General features: G+C 40.5%; 1 protein-coding gene across 1 annotated transcript in view; it reads right to left on the bottom strand.

The window, feature by feature from the left end:
• Positions 1 to 3,093: 3,093 nt before the first annotated feature.
• The window catches only part of TAPT1 (transmembrane anterior posterior transformation 1), a 61,539-nt gene continuing 46,717 nt past the window's right edge, over positions 3,094 to 17,915 (bottom strand). The window contains exons 9-14 of the mRNA XM_059067240.2: positions 16,793 to 16,902; positions 15,317 to 15,376; positions 14,864 to 14,932; positions 11,472 to 11,548; positions 8,165 to 8,325; positions 3,094 to 5,318 (exon numbers count right to left, since the gene is read on the bottom strand). Coding sequence (XP_058923223.1) covers positions 5,101 to 5,318; positions 8,165 to 8,325; positions 11,472 to 11,548; positions 14,864 to 14,932; positions 15,317 to 15,376; positions 16,793 to 16,902 — 695 coding nt within the window. The 3' untranslated portion in view covers positions 3,094 to 5,100. The remainder of the gene's footprint in view (positions 5,319 to 8,164; positions 8,326 to 11,471; positions 11,549 to 14,863; positions 14,933 to 15,316; positions 15,377 to 16,792; positions 16,903 to 17,915) is intronic.

The raw sequence follows: 17,915 nt of genomic DNA, 5'->3' as shown, positions 1-17,915 counted from the left end.
TGTGCTTCCTTTCTTTTTTTTTTTTTAAATCCATTTAATTCCTACTCTTTTTTTCAAAGCAGCCTAATTGCACATCCTCCACAATGACTCCCAGGTTTATTCATCCAATAAACATTTATTAGCTGCATCCATGTGCCAGGAACTGTACAAAATGCCAGGGCTACAGTGAACATGGTGAAACCCATCTGAATCAGATGTCCGGTCGCATCCAGCACCAATGTTTACGGTAGCACTTACTTCAGTTAGTGGTCCCCTGTCAGGCTGCAGATAAACTGTGAACAGAGAGCACAGCTTATTTAGTTCTGTGCTGTGCACAGCGACTGACTGTGCCATGAATATTTTACATCAAGCCCGACAAGCTATTTATGCATTTTTGTTGTATTTCACTTATCTGCTTAACCCTGACATGATAGCTGTCTCTTTCCCGAGTATTTACGTTTTTATGTAGACATACCTAAAATGAAATGAAAATAAGCTTGTTGTAAATAATTGCAGTTTTGAAAGTACCCACTTTGCAGGTGATTCACCCCTCAAGAGCGTAAACACTGTAATCTCTGATCTAATTCCCTCAAAAAGGTGCCAACTGTACTCTCAAGACCCTCACTTCATTTCCTCACCGGCCAAAAAGAAAGTTGTAAGTGAAAAACAAAACACCTCGTGCAAACACGTTCCCTTCTTTTTCATCACTTTAAATACCAAACGACTCCAAATACAATTTTACTATGCTGTGCCAAAAGGTGCCTTTCATTAACTTGCCAGTGGGTGTTGCTTTTCTTTTCTTACTGAAATTTACAACAGCAAGGCCAAACTTGCACTTGCTGAGCATTGCCTTGTTACTAAGGAAACTCCTCAGATAACAGAAACTCCCTTGGAACACCAACCTCTTTCTTAACAACTTGCCCTCTCAACTGTACACATTCCTCCTTAATCAGATTAAACATAATCTAAACCATCCAAGGTGTCTCGGGAATATATGAATGCTGCATTTCACACTGCTCCCTAACAGGGATATTTTCAGCCATCACGTACATGGTACCATTTGCTTCAAACTGGTCCCAGATGATCATGATTCTGCTGCTCTTCTGACATATTAACTCCTTTTCTTTCCAATTCTCTGTGCTGTTAGGCTATACTCGTAATCTATTCTCCTGTACAATTTCCTGAGAGACAAGGGGCAAGGCACACCTCTTCTGTAGAGTATATGAACAAATAGAGGACTTTGCCACTTTTAGACACACTTAATGTCGTGATGACCCAGGGTGTTGGAGTCTGACTGCTGAATCAGTGGGGCATAGTCGTTTTAGCTTTTCCTCTACAAACAACAAATAGTAAATATCCAAAGAGTATTTTTAGAAGCACACGTTTTAGGAAGTTAGGTCTAACGTCCACTCCTTTTATGTAAAGATCTCTAAATAGGCCCTTCCAGATTTCCAAGTGTTATGAATGTGGGCTGTAATCCAGACCCTCCGATTCAGTGGCTTAGAACCAAAACCACTTACATCTCTCTCATGTACACTCTAAGCTGAGTGTCCCAGGTTGACGGGCAACTCCACTCCACAGAGGCATTCAGGGACCTGGGTTCCCTCCCTGCTGAGGCTCTGCCATCCAGTGAGCCCTGTGCATTTACCTGCATGGCTGGGGAGGGGCCACACCTTCTCTGGGTTCCAACTGGTGGGAAACAGAGAGGTGTAGGGGACCCGTGATGGTATATCCCTTTGGTTTCCATCTCTTGGTGAGAATTAGTCACTTGGCCACATATAACAGCAAGAGGGACTTGGGAATGTAGTCCCCAGTGAGGCAGCTACAGGGCCCAGGCACAGCTCTATGCTTATGCCACAGAAGATGCTGGTGGACAGCTAGCAGTATTTAGTAAAAAAAAATAGTTTCTTTCTTTTTTTAAAATTAATTTATTTTTGGCTGCGTTGGGTCTTCGTTGCTGCGCGTGGGCTTTCTCTAGTTGTGGCGAGCGGGGGCTACTCTTCGTTGCGGTGCGCAGGCTTCTCATTGCGGTGGCTTCTCTTGTTGCTGAGCATGGGCTCTAGGCGCGCAGGCTTCAGCAGTTGCAGCATGCAGTCTCAGTAGTTGTGGCTCGCAGACTTAGTTGCTCCGCGGCATGTGGGATCTTCCCAGAGCAGGGCTTGAACCCGTGTACCCTGCATTGGCAGGCGGATTCTTAACCACTGTGTCACCAGGGAAGTCCCCCTTATTTTTTTCTATTTTATGGAAGCACTGTGAAACTACTATACGATTATTTTATTTTAAGCACATCCAACAGGAAAAAAAATCAGATTTACATTAAAATGTTAAAGAACTATATGTATTTTAAAACTGAAATAGACCTGAGAGATCATTTGGTTATTAGACAACCTGCCCACAGCAGCTGTTATTTCACTGACTTCTTTACTATCAGTCGTCCCCAGGAGGGCGGGGACTTTTTTGTTCATTGCTGATCCCAGCAGCTAGAGCAGTTCCTGACACATAGAAAGTGTTAATAAATCTTTGTTGAAAGAATAAATAGATGGAACTGAAACAGTCCAAAATGTAGTGATTTTAAATTATTTTGTGACTTTATATCTATCTCCGCTGAGTTACCAGGGATGGGAGGAAAATTTCTGAGGTTCTAACAAGTTTCTCCCATGTATACGTATAGAGTATAAAGTCTAACTGCTAGCCAAAGTACAAAAGTACAAAGAACATTTGGACAAGCTCTGAATGACTCTTGGTGTCTATACTTCTATCCCAAAGAGAAAGCCATGAGTCTGACTTATGTTGTGCCTCAGATTTTTTTTTAAACCAAAGTACTGTCTTAAACTTGACTCCCAGATGTGAAAAGCACATGGTGTGACATTCACATAGCTGCAAAATGAAGTACCTTAATTTGCTGAGAGATAGTAAATGGTCTATGATCAAGACCCAGCCTATTTTTTTCCTCCAAAGACAAAAATCAAACATTTTTCTCCCATTAAAACCAAAAGAATAATTCAAATTAGACAGTCCTGTCACTTGTGAATTGGAAGTAAATTCTTATTATAGAGTGGGAAATTCACTCCACTGAATATAGTAGTAAATATTATTAAAATAAATTCAGTGACCTTTTTAAAAAAGATTATAAAATTGAATTTATTGAGTTTCACACAAGATGCACTTATAAAATTAGTACTGAATGCCATTTTAACAGAAGAAATGAACATCATTCCAAACTCCCAATATATTCTGCCAAAAAAAGATCTTTCAAAAATGACAGCACAGTAACAGAGTAATTCAAGCTGAACTGAAAGATATACCCAAATCATATTTTTGCTCTGATCAGGGCTATGTTTGGCAAAGTTAACCCCAAACTATTCCCATTCCTCGCGGACACTGTTCCTTATGTTGGTGAAGAGAAGATGGAAAAAAGAAGAATAATCCTAAAACGGGTCTTCGTTGAAACATACACAAAACAATTTAAAGTCTTTCATTTTTAAGTTAAAATAACTCCTGGTTTCACAAAAGAGTTTCTGTACAATTTTCTTTTTTACCCTATGTGAACATTAATTTTGATTTCTTTAGCTTTAATGTAAAACATTAAACTCCACTTTTGTTTTTCAGAGGAACAAGCCAAAGCATTAAAGCTTGCTTTTTCACATTTCACACAGGAAACAGACAAATCAGCTAAAATTTACCTTCTGCATGTCACATGCTGGAAATATCAGCACAAGAGCTGAACTTTAAAATGAAAACATCAAAGGACGTTAACGGTTAACACCTGGACATTCTGAAATTAGACCCTGTAAAATTTTTATAAAAGTGCAGAAAGGTTCCTCAAGGTAAAAAGGGGTGGAAAATAACTTGTCCTAACGTGGGCCACAAACTGGTAATTAAGCAGAAATGGAATACTGATCTCAAACAAAACCAAAAAGCACCTTTTGGCTGCTGTTCCCAACATCCCGGCAGAAACACCAGTCCACACCCAGGCAGTCACCTGAATGCCCCAACACCCCACTTCCCTTCCCCCCCGCACAGCCTGCCCAGCCCGGCACAGGCGCACGTGACAGCCACACCTCCCCGCACAACACAGGCCCGCCCAGGCGCAGGCACACAGACAGACCCGCCCGTGCACTCCAGAAGCCGGAGCAAGATGTTGCCCCATCCGCTAGAAGATGGACTTCAAAACTGTTGCTTGGAAAACCCACTTGAAGTCGACACCTTTGAATTCTGTATATTGAAGGTTCTTCAGCCTGTTCAACACCAAATCCTTTTAACTGTAAGTTTAGGAAGCAATTAATTAGTTTTAAAGTGAAACCAGTTAACTATAAAGTCAACACTGCTCCACTTTCTCAGTATAAAAAGTGCCTTTCTGTAAGGGAATTCCTATTTTATCCACTGCAGTGAAACAATACCCAGCTCATGTATTGCTGTAAAGAGTAAACTGAAAAATTATGAAACATTTTCTCAGTGATGCATAACCTTCATTAATTAATATTTTTTAAATAAACTGGCTTAGGGTCTTTTTTTCCTCTATAAAGTGCTACTATTCATCATGTCTTATTTAAGGTAGCTTTTTATTCTGATTAATTCAGGTACATCTTCAAAGATTATTCTGGTGGTAAGAACACTTATCTTGACTTAAATTTAATTATTATTATTATTTTTAATGGTTTGGCAGATGAAGTGACGTTTGAAAACTGTGGAAACAGAGTGAGGCTGGAAAGGGAGCATCGTGCTAAGAGCTTCACAGTTTTCCAGTTATATCCTTATACTGAAGAGGACTCACAACAAAATCCGATCTTCTGGAAGCACAGATTGACAAAGCAAAAGTGATGTCCGTGTTGCTCCTGTCGGGCCCAGAGAGACTCTGCTGCTTTGCCAAGCAGGAGGAACTTTTCCTAATCCTTCAAGTTTTCCAAGGAGTCAAGGCTGGAGGTCACCGTTGGCTGACTCACGTGACCAGACCTTCAGCCAGAGCACATCGCTGGAAGAAGGACATTAAGATTTGCTTTCCATTAATAATTTAAGTTCTTAAATAAATATTTAAGTGCCATTTTCAGCATCTGTCCATCCTGGTAGCACAGCATCTTCTGCCCCGGGACTCTGCATCTTTGGCACACGCAGCTACAGAAATCAGTCAATTCGGTTTCCACAAATTGTGAACCTGTCTATCTCTAACAAATCTTTCTTTGAGGATCTGTGTTTTAATTCAGAGTTTTCTTGCGTTATGTCCTTCTCATCACCATCTGGAGTTGTCAGAAACTGATCAGAATTGCTTGTCACAAGTAGTGGTATGACGTTTTCCTTTTGATGAAGAGGCTGGCTGGTGACCGAAGCAGACAGGTTTTCTTCTGTGGAAAAACAGATTCATTTCATTAGAAAAGGGTTTCCCCCCAACTTATAATAACCACAAGCTTACCAATATAGTGGTACTGAAAAAAAATGTTGATTATCCATGCTTTTGGATAAAGCGAATAATAGCCAAACGGCATGTTGCATAAGCCCGAGTTTATAATGAAACTTAGAGGCTACACTATTTGTTTCCTCATCCAAAATTTTATATTAAAGCTATTATGTGGATCATGTCACACAAGTAACACTGTTACCTGATTTAATCAATTCCACCTCTTATGTGTAGTCACATTAGACATAGTCAGCATTTCATGTCCAGGAAGTCCACATCAGAAGTAAAAACAAATCAGTGGACAAAATCTCTAACGTTTATTTGGGGCCATGGGGATCCTGAGCCAGTCCTTGTAAGAGCAGCTTCATCAAGGTAAGGATGACATACCACAAATGGTACATATTTAAAATGGATAATCTGATGAGTGCTGACACATATATACACCTGTTGAAACCGTTGCCACGGTTGAGACAATGAATACATTCATCTCTCTTGGTCGTCCCTCCCTCCTGCTGTCCTTTGCTTCTTTTGGAACATGATGGACTCCAAACTGTCTGGACAGCCAGCCCCTCTTTTCATATGCAAATTGGGCCTGAGCTGCCCGACTTGCAATATCTTCCTGAATGGTCTCTGGCCAGTGATCTCCTGACCAGACACAAAGGCACTCGCCCAAAATGCACTTCTTATTACAGGGTTCTGGATCCAGTGAACTTGAACTGCAGTGCGTGCTACAGGTTTTATCCCCTCTTCAGCTGGAGGCTTCTTGAAAGCAAGACTGATGGTTTTTAGTTTCTTAATGTGTTGAAGGAGCCTAGCCTAACAGAACACATATGGACCCATTATGAACTATCCAGGTAGCTGAAACAAATGCAATCCCATATTACCAATGGTACTTACATGTTCTTTAAAATTAAAAATTATTTTCAAGTTAATCACAAGTTTCTGTTCTACTTTAAAATAAAGCATACATGACGAGCATGGCTCTCTCTTCAGACTGGCCTCCGGCCCAGCTCTAGTCTCATCTCTTACTCCTTCCAGAACAAACTCGACGCTTGGAATACTGACCCACTAGTTCTCTTCTTTTTCAGGCCTCAACGATTCAGCCCACGCTGGTCCCTTTCCTGACGTGCCCCGATCTTCACCTGGGCCTATTTCTTCTCACCCTTCAGGATTTAGTTCAGGCGTCACCACCTCCAGGAAGGGCCCCTCTCCTGTCCCCTCCATGCCCCTGTCTATAACCTCACTCACCAGTTTGGATTATCCACTTTTGTTGTCTCCCCTGTCAGTCTGTGAGGAGCTAAAGCATGATTTATTTACCTTTGTATCTCCAGCATCTCATATACTACCTGTCACACACATTGCCCCAGTTCTTCCTCCAAATTTTCCAGGCCAGAAGCCCTGGAATCACCCTCAACTCCTCTCCCACGGCACAACCTCACTGGCAAGCCCTGGGCCCTTCCTAATCCACCCAGAATCTGGTCAGCCTGCCTGCTCACATGCTGATCCATGCACTGAGCCAGGCAGCTCCTCAGTGGCCTCCACCTCTGCGCTCACTCTTCTTTTTTAAAAAAAAAAAAATTTATTTAATTTATTTTTTTTGGCTGCGTTGGGTCTTTGTTGCTGCGCATGGGCTTTCTCTAGTTGTGGCAAGTGGGGGCTACTCTTCCTTGCAGTGCACGGGCTTCTCACTGCAGTGGCGTCTCTTGTTGCAGAGCACGGGCTCTAGAGAGCAGGCTCAGTACTTGTGGCGCACAGGCTTAGTTGCTCCGCGGCATGTGGGATCTTCCCAGACCAGGGCTCGAAACCCTGTCCCCTGCATTGGCAGGCGGATTCTTTTTTTTTTTTTTTTTTTTTGTAGTATGTGGGCCTCTCACTGTTGCGGCCTCTCCCGTTGCGGAGCACAGGCTCCGGACATGCAGGCTCAGCGGCCATGGCTCACGGGCACAGCAGCTCCGCGGCATGTGGGATCCTCCCAGACCGGGGCACGATCCCGCGTCCTCCGCATTGGCAGGCGGACTCTCAACCACTGCGCCACCGGGGAAGCTCTGGGCTCACCCCTCTTGAGGTTAATTTCCTCAAAGACTGAAAACAGTCCTTTTAAAATGTCTGCTGGATCGTGTCACTCCTCCGCTCCAAGCCCTGCAACAACCCCTTCACACAGGAAAAGCTGAGATCCTCACAAGAGCCCACAGGGCCCTGGGTGAGCCAGAGCTCTGGGCAGCCTCTTGGACCCCCCTGCAGTCCCTTGCGATCTCAGGCGAGAGGCTGTCCCTTGACACGCCATGCATGTTCCTGCCTGGGGCCTCTGGACGCGTGGCCTGTGCGTGGGAGAGGCTCCTCCCTGGAAGGCTTGGTCTCTGCCCGGATACCGGCTCCTCACGGCTGGGGAGTGCCCCCAACTCCATCACAGTCCCTCTCCTGAGTCTGCTTTAGTTTTCTCCACAGCACTTACAGCCACCTGCCATAGTGCACATCCACTCCCTCTCTCTCCCCGATGATCCAGCTCTGCCTGCCCCACTGCTGTATCCCTGGACCTGTCAGGTAACAGGTGACCAATAATCATCTACCGAACAACCATCGAAGGAGTGAAAAAGCTTGGAGCACTACGTTAGGGGCACCTGTGATGAGATCCACAGCATAAACATTAAAAACCAACAGCTAAGCAAAGTGAAATCCAATCTTGAAAGCATTGCTAAACATCGACTGAACCGTGATTTTTTTTATTAAGTAGAGTTCAGACAATTAATTCATTATAGAATGATACATAGAAGTGATAAAAAGAACCAAACCTACCTTGAGAGGGTTTACATTTATTTTGTGATTTATTGGATGGTTTGCTGGGAGCGCTGGTTGGGGGAGGGTTAAACAGCTTTTCTTCCATTTTGGCTTCCTTCACGTACTGGCATGATTTTCCCAACAGGACAATGCTGTTCAGTACTTTCAGAGATACCAACCTAAAACCAGAAAGAAACAACCAACTACTGTTGGAGACCCTCTCAGTCACTGGGCAGGCAGAGGGGAAGGGGAGAGAGGATCACCCAGGCGTCGCAGGGCCCAGTTCCTTATGCAAAACCCGAGTTTCTGTAGGTTTCTTTACCACGGCGGAACATTTTTGAAAAACTCCTTAGTTCTCATTATGAGAAGAAATTATACTTAGAAGTCTCACCTGGTTCTAAATTGTTTGACATTTATTCTTTTATTACAAATACATTTAGCAAATGCAGATGAAAAACAACAACAAAAACTTATAATGCCACACTCCAGTGCAAATCACTGTGACATCTGGTATATTATCCTTCAGTCATTTTTGCTCCGAATGTACATCTATTCATACTTCTCACTGTCCAGAAATGCGGTCTCTTCAGAAGGCAAGTAGGGGATTGGAGTTCAGAGCGAGCGCAGAGACCCCAGGGGCCAAGTGTTAGAGTTCGAATCCTGACTCCACTGCTCAGGACCTGTGTGGGTCTGAGTGGATTTCCTAACAGGTTAATCCATAAAGGAGGTGATTTCAGTAAGGTGCTCAGAACAGTGCTGAGCTCACAGAAATGCCAACAAATTTTGTTACTTTATTACCATCGTTGTTGACATGCCAATACATCATGAATATTCTCCAGAACCACTGGTGTTCCTCAATGCCATTATCTTAATGGTCTCACAATGCTTCACTCTATTGGTTATCATATAACAAAGCCCCTCAAAGCCCTTAATTTCTGGTTACTTAGGCTATTTCTAATATTTTGCTTCACTAAAAAGTTTCTGGTTAGGAAAACTTACGTTAAATCTGTGTTTCCTTAAGATAAATTCCAAAATACATAATTATAGAAGTGGGATTTCTGGGCCAAAAGTTATATAACCTTTTTAGGCATTTGAAACAAATCTGGCAAAAATTCTGAAAAAAACTCTTCACACTGGTATCGTCACACAAATAGGGGCCCTTAAATGGCACAACACCAAAGACCTCATGGCCAGTTCTACAATGAGTGAAGACGTGGGTGGCTATTTCTTAGGCCTGATACAAAATCCTGGCAGTGATATGGAACTACGCGTCAGTGAGGGGACGTCCAAGGAGGGAAGGGCATGGAAGAGGTCAAACAAGAAGCAAACAGGCTTCCTTCACTCTCCGCGGCCTCCCCACTCCCTACTCCGGAGCACCGAGGGCCTCACACGGACCCAAGGCTGCAAGGACCTTCCGCGTGCGTACGCCACTCTTCCAGGTTTACCGCCGGCCCCAACTTCCCCCACCCTCCTTACTCAGCCCTTCCACTGCTCCCTTGACACCACTAGGGGATGTCTTGTAGGATCTCAAGCTTACAAAAACCCAAACAGGACTCTCGATTCCAGCCCCAACGCTCCAAAAAAACCAAGGCGAACCAGCCCCACGTGTCTGTCTTCACCAGCTTCCCCATCACAGTGGATGGCCAGCCCATCACCCTAACTGCCTGAGCCCCACACTCTGTGATCACACTTGATGCTTCATGTTCCCTCTTGCCTCACATTCAGTCAATGCATCAGCAAGTCCTGTACATCTCCACCTTCAATGTATCCCTAGGTGACAGATTTTTAGCACTCACTGCCACCATTCAATTGCAGCTGTGGTCACCTTTCCTGGGAATGACTGGAACAGCTCCCTGACCGGGCCTGACTTGTGCTTCTCTCCTTGCTACACTCCAGTCCATTCTCTGCACAACAGCCGGAGTGGCCCTTGCAAAAAGCCAGATGGATCTAGCCCTCTTGTAATCACAAGACTCCAGTGGTTCCCCTCCCTCAGAGCTGAAGTCCAGGCCCTTCCCGGGGTCTGCTGGACCACCGGCCATCCTTGCCCATGCTCTCTGCCTGGCAGGGTGGAGATAAACAAGGAATGATACTAAGAACTTCGGAGGGCAGTGTGAGCATTTGTGCCAGGGAAGGAGGATCTCAGGTTTTTTAATGGCAGTAACTGACGAAAGTTACCTTAATACAGTAAAGCATTTCTATGTTCATTCAAACAGTAAGTGGTATGCAATCTGATCAGAACCACATCTTGCTTTGGGCATCACTGACATTGGCCGCGTAGCCTGAACGCGGCACTGAGGGTGCAGAAAGTTTATTTGTAACTCACATACTCAGTGGAGATGGTGAAAACTGACTGCTCCTGGGCTCCTGCGTCAGACACCTCTGGAGCACCTGCTGAGTCAGTTAGCAGGCAGACAGCAGTGTAGAAAACACACTCAAAACGTGGAAATGGAAATACCCAGATGTCTCTGGAAAGCGGACCTCGTCCCAGGGGCAGATTCTGGGTGACTCTCTGGCTGAGGTCACTACCGCTATGCTTATCCTCTCCTCACTTTCTCCTCTCGAGATACTCAGTTCTGACTGCTGCCCAGAGCACGGCTCCTGATGCGCCACCCGATGTGCCACTGCACGTGAGCTCAGGGACCAGGGATGGGGTCCCTTTCTTCTAAAGTAAGTAAACCTAAAGCTAGGTGGGGCTACTTTATCATAAATTCACATCGTGAAAAAACTAGCAGTGGCAAAAATGCCTTTTTATATTGTTTTCTTCATACCGCTTATTACTATCTTAAAGTATTTTAGTTGTTAATTCGTTACCCTTTGTCTTTCCCAACAAGATATAAGCCACATGAGACCAACAAATCTGCAGATAAAAGTTTAACCAGTCACAGGCAGAGAAATGATACATTTCTGCATCTCCTTTGGGTTTATATGACATAGGCCTAGAGCATGCTAAATAATCAGTATGGCAAACATAGTAGAAACAAAGATTTTTTTTTAAACATAGAACAATATCTGATTACAATGGCAGATTTTATCATAAAACATGGGTGAAACTTAAGTCCTAGGCAGAAAGGGCTTTAAGTGATTTCACTGAAAGATTAAAATTAAATCTAAAGTGCTATTAATACTACTACCAAACAGCATATTTAATTTAACTAGAATTTAACTGAGTCACAAATACATTTGGAGATACATGCTGTCAAGGGAGACCCCCAAGACAGTTGGGATGGGCATATTGTTATGATTTAGCTGTTATTAACTTCCATCACATCTTGCATTTATACTTTACTGTATAACCAAAAACATATTCAAGAATGGTTAATCTTACCCAAAATAGAAGAGTATGACACAGGCATAAGACAGGATTCCTTGCACTTTAATTGAGCTTGTTACAACTCTGATGAGCTAGCCAGAAACAAACCAAAACAACAAAACACATAAACAAAACATACAAACACAGAGTTATTAGTTAATATTTAAATAAAGATTTCTCCATGTGGATTTTAACACTTTGGGCACATACCTGTGGCCTTTGTCTAAATTCAAGAGAGCAGTTCTAGTTTTGTTGATTCATATCAGAATCTGGCTGCTTGTGAAAGCTTCTGTGGTAGATTTGGATTCTTTAGACAAATCCAGGATGGCTGTGGCTAATGCCACGTTCAACTGCTGACTCTAAAGTCAGACACTATACCTAGTTCATGAATGACATATTTACCTGTACTTATTAATAGAGATGCAAATCAGCTGACTTTTAAAATAAAAATTATTCTGGAAGATACAAATGAATTCATCTTGCTACATGTGTCCCTACCAGAGCTAGAAGCATTTAGTGGGCATTTCCCTTGCTCCTGCTTTTTCAGTCCTTTTTTCTTTGACTCTCTAAGACCCCCCAATGATTTGCAGGGGGAGAGAGAAAAGGGAACCTTAGGGGGTTTGTACTGTTTAAAAAAACTAAATACTATTACAAAATTAATTATTTAAAGGCCAGAAACGTTCTGCCTCCTTTGGATAGTTATGATTAAACACCTATTTTCTTACTTATCTCACAGAAACATAGCAGTAACAGCACTACCCTTAGAAGTTTGCTGAAAAAATCTGGTGGGATCTGTCGCTGGAAAATGTTTACACATTATACGTTCAGCTTAATAATGAGCCCACATATTAGGGTATGGTGGACTGCTACGTGAAAATAGAATATCAGGGAAAATAACTGACCTTATCTAGTAATGTTATCATCAAATGGAAGGGTCTCTAAATAAATATCATAAGATACATTTTAAATAACATTTTAAAAATGCTTTTAATAAAAGAGCAATTGGGAGGAGATAGACAGAATGGACTGCCATATATTCAATAAAATTTCATGATGAGGAAAGATATGGAAGTCCTCATCTCCGTCACAGTCTCTAATGGGGAAATGACCTGTCGTACAAACATTTGTGATGGAAAGTAACATGGTTCTAGAATTTTATTCATTAATATGAAAGGCAAACCAATGATCACAGTCAAGGCTTAAACTACTTCATTTTTACCCAGTATATTATTAGGTAAATTTAAGATACATGTGTCCCAAGTCCAATTTCCTTGAGACCTTAACATATGATTTATTTTACTTTTCTTGGATATGAATTCATTCTAGGATCAACGGTAACATTTACAAGGAAACACTGCTACTCTTGGCCTTAATTAAAGAATTATCTTAGTTACTGAGGCCTCAGCTTATTCTTCAGGGCCCCTAGATTTCTGCCAAAGCTAGGGTGTTGCTCTGGCACTCTGTGAGAAAAGCGCTGCAAAAGAAAACCTGCTGGATCCTCGTATAACTACATAATCCCCTTTGAAATTACAGGAGGTTTCCCAGAAGTGTTCTGCTAATCAATTATTAATTAAACTTAAATCTTTTCGTATAACAACCATAAAAACTTATTTAAAGAGTAAAACAAAGACTGAAGAAAAATCTACTAATTTAAAAAATTCATACTAATTATGAATTGAGTTTTCTGGCAAATACGTTACTCGATAAATAATTATTATTTGGCAAAGCAGGGACACACTTAAATCCAACCACTTAACCAATCCTTTAAAAAAAAACAAAGGCAGGCAACCTAGGTTTATTCTCACACTGTTGTATCCTTTTTCCAGTTGTAGAAAACAAACGTAGAAAAATTTTAAATTCTATTTCATCAATCTCTTAAACCATTAACAAATAACTTTACTCTTGAAAAATTTTCTGTTTTTCCAAAATTCTAGGAGCTCCTTTTCCCAAGCAAAAGAAAGCTGAATTAGTTAGTACATAATAAAAACAAGCTCCTAATACAACTGAAAACATTTAGGATGTAGTTATTAGAAGAGTCCTGCTGAAGTTTAAATAACATTAAATCTATTGATCATCCATCCTCTAAAAAAAAGTTAGGCAAGCTGGTCAAAACTACAGTTAGTATAATCTACAACTTCTTTATACATCTCTTAGTTAATTTCTATGGGACTCTGCATTGTAAGAGAACTTCAGATGTCCTTTGACAAAAAGACGGTTGCACTTGTTTTGATATGAGAATAGGTAGCCAAAAAGGAATACAGGGACTTCCCTGGTGGCACAGTGGTTAAGAATCTGCCTGCCAGAGCAGGAGACACAGGCTCGAGCCCTGGTCTGGGAAGATCCCACATGCTGCAGAGCATCTAAGCCTGTGAGCCACAACTACTGAGCCTGCGCTCTAGACCCACGAGCCACAACTACCAGAGCCCACGCACCTAGAGCCCATGCTCTGCAACAAGAGAAGCCACTGCAGTGAGAAGCCCATGCACCCCAACTAAGAGTAGAGCCCCTGCTTGCGGCAACTAGAGAAAGCCCACGTGCAGCAACAAAGACCCAACACAGCCAAAAATAAAAAAAAACCCAAAACGCCCAAAAAAGAATATAATCATATATAAGTGCAGCCAGCAAATCTTAATTAACATTATTACAGCCTTAATTAAATATTATAGTAACTATATGCAAGGCTGTTCTGAGCAATTCATTAAAATATCAGAAGTTGATGACTAATTTTTTGGGTTGATCTAGTAAATTTCAGTGCTATTATTTAAAAATACATATGATATTTCCTGTGTATAACAGCAGAAAATCTCCTCGTAAAAACTCTGGAAAAAATTTAAGAAGTAGTACTTATAATGAACACAGAATATTTCTTCATTTGTGCATACCATATTTATTTAATCTATTTCATCTGTTGCCAAATTTTTACTACTATAAATGCCACTGCAATGCATAACCTTGCCTATAAATCATCATGTGCCTTTTATAACTATTTTCTTAGGATAAATTCCTAGAACTGGAATTACTTCACAAAGCATAATACCGTCACAGTGCCCTTTAGAAACATTGGATCAACTTATACTTCCACCAATATGTATGACAGTGGCCACATCAGTGCCTACCACTAGGTATTTCCACTCTAAAAGAAAAATCGTTGCCAAATGAATAAGCAAAAATGAATATTCTCCTTGTCAGGAAAGCCATTACATAAAATAGAGTCTTAATATCATTTACCTATTGGATGGCTCAAAATCCAAAAGGAAAATACTATAAAACAAAATTTCCTTCTAAGTCATGTACCTTTAATTTTTATATCAAGTCCTTTTAAAACAAACTTATTGATAATCCATTTATTAATATTCTGTAATGACAGTCATCTCGTCATAAAAAAGGGAAAAGAAGTATGGACTTACTAAAACAGCTAGTGGGAGAGGAATAAACCCCATCCTCCGTGCCACAGAATCACTGTAATCAGTATATGCCTAGACAGAGAAAGGATAAAAGAATTTACGGGATTAAATAGCATTTAAAAAGTACAATTCACTCATCACCAGCAAATGTTATAAACAGGTGAGGATGTGAGCAAGAAGAGAAGCTAGCACTTATAATGTAATTTAGTAAAATGATATGGCAATCTAAATGTTCATAAGAAGTTTAAAATACAAAGTTGCATAACTATTACAACACTGCAGAAATCATACCCTATGATGTTACATATTAGTATTATTTTTATTATTTTGTAAACATTTAGTGTCAAGAACAGAGATAAGTAGGAAGTTTACCTAGCTTTCCCTTAATTAATATCCCATGCTGAATTAAGCCATTGTTCAGTTAACTTCAGACTATGTCTTCAATATAATACTCACATTTTTCTGTCGACTGCTAACAAGGTCAAAAGCAAGGCTGGCTCTATATTCACTGTAGACCTAAAGACAAGTAAGAATGAAATATTAAGTAATATAGTGCAAACATACAACGTGGAAAGATTTACCTTGTAGATAAGATGTTCAATAACTAGCCAGGAAGAAGGTGCTAAGAACTAAGCGACATCTGGGTAGTTTTTCTCTTATTCATTTTCCTACAACAAGGGTAAAACATAGCCTCAATTCCCCCAACTGGTAAGTTCACAGGCTTTGTAAAGGTTTCTCTTAAAGAGGGATAAATACTCAACGATTAGGGTTCTGAGAGTTTAGAATTTGGGGAGGAGTGGTTATATTTTAAGTAGTGTAAGGCACAGAAAATAATTCTGAAAATTTAAATTAAATGAACACTTTAAAAATTGTTATTACTGTATATCTAATGATAATGATGCCTTCTTAGAAAAATGAATGCTAAACATGATATAAAGCTGAGTTAGAGAACATAGTTATGAAGGCACTTGTATTCCACTAAAAACTGCACTAAGTATTAGAATCAAGCCTATTAGTTTTGACTTATGTTGCTGAGAAAATGATCCCATGAAAAGGGATTCTTGTTTTGAGGAAGCCAAGAGAGTAAAGGGTAAAATTACTTTATCACCATTTATGCAAAAAAGTGCAAAATTATATTTTATTCCAGTATATTAAAACATTCAGAAATCCCATAATCCAATCATCACATTGTAGCAGCTGCAACTGCATTACATTTTAAGTCTTTGCCTTTCGAAATAAAACAGTAAGCATCAGAGTAAGACAAAAGCACAACCAAACCAAATCTAGATAACTGGTGAAATTACTATTCATTTTGGGCCTGAGGTAGGAATGAGGACTGCACTAGAAAACTTGCCTACGTTGTTTACAACAAGCCTACAGCCCCATTTCTATTTCTGGAAATTCTATAGAATACCTGGTTATAATATAAAACAAATCTCTCAAAGTTCCAGCAAATGCTTTCACTAGAAAAATATAAGGTTCTTGTCTTCTAGGACTTATCAGAAACCTATTCATAATCACAGAAAAAGAATCAATTTTAAAATAAAATATTAAACAATCTAGGCAGAGAGAGAAGTTTTGATATCTAATGTTTTAAATAGAAACAATGTTATTTTTAAACAGTTTAAGTAGACAGATTATGATGGTTATTAACAGTTTATAATGGTTTTGAGTTAGTGACACCCTGATCTCAACTACTGGTCAATCTATACCTCTACCCAAATGTATAGAACCAGAACTGTTTAATATTGAAATAATGTACTTTCAGTAGTACAACTATTTTTAGAAATTTAAAATTATAATTCTAACTTTATAGTAGTACTTTTCTATTTTTCTTCATAAATGCAGTAAACTTAAACTTGTTCTTCTACAACTTTATAATATTAACCAGAAGTCAACACCAAACACTGAATTGCTTATTAAAATACATACATCTGCAGTAATGTCATTGAACTTTGTGATAAAGGCATGTTTTACAATATCCACAGCTATTTCTGATGTAACCACCATACAGACATCTGGAAACAACACCCAGAGATGATCTATAAAGTAGGGGAGAAGAGAGACAATTAAATCTCTTAATATGAACAGAATCCATAATATATCCTATCACAGGCCACCACAGAAACCTGCAATCTCCACAGGGCAAAACTATAATGTTTTCAATAAGTGATAAAAGAGAGAGAACCAGCATTCAATTATCAGAAGAGCCCTATTTTATCCAGATAAAGGATAAGTCATTCAACAAATATTTATTCTGTGCTTCCTCTGTGCCAACCCCTACCGAAGGGGCCACAGTGGTGAACAGAGCCCCTGGCTTCCTTCCCGGACCAGCACGGGAGGACTGGTGGGATGGTGAACTAAGCGGGCTCCTTGTAAAACTCTCTGGCTGCCTTAATGTGATGGTAAATAACTACTAGGAACATGTGTTGAAGTCAACAACAAATTTATTTCCCTCCTTGATCACTAAGACTTAAAGATACTGATCAATCATTTATTTCACTGTCATACAGATGTAATTTGTCAGATTTGCTCACCTTTACCATATTTATTAGAACGTCAAATCAGTACCAAGTACCTGACAAAAAAATGCCAACAGATGATAACCTCCTTAGACCTTGAAGAAGGATACTAAGAGTGGGACAGAGCAAGGAAAGGATCAGAATTGTTGGCAGGGACCTGTAGCAATCCAGCACCTGGGCAGCTGGAAGGTGGGGTGGAAGAGAGCACAGCTGGGGCCCTGCCTGCTGACAAGACAAGGCAGTCTTAGGGAGTTTGACATCCTGTTGAGGTTTGGGGAATCGGGGAACCTCTTTCAACAATAAACTCTGCCACTGACTGGCTAGATGATGCTGGCAATTACCTAAGTTCCAGTTTCTTCATCTACAAGATAAAAGTATCTACACTTCACCATTATGAGAATTAAATGAGACAATGATATAAAGTACATAGCAATGGGCCCGGCTTACAGGAAAGCTTGTACTATTTTTATGTTATTCATCATCTTGGGAATTTAGGGTAAGCTTCCTTAAGAGGTATTTGGTTCAAAAAAAAT

Source organism: Kogia breviceps, chromosome 6 (assembly GCF_026419965.1).
Source record: "Kogia breviceps isolate mKogBre1 chromosome 6, mKogBre1 haplotype 1, whole genome shotgun sequence".
Lineage (NCBI taxonomy): Eukaryota > Metazoa > Chordata > Mammalia > Artiodactyla > Physeteridae > Kogia > Kogia breviceps.
This window is presented reverse-complemented; position numbering and strand designations above follow the sequence as displayed.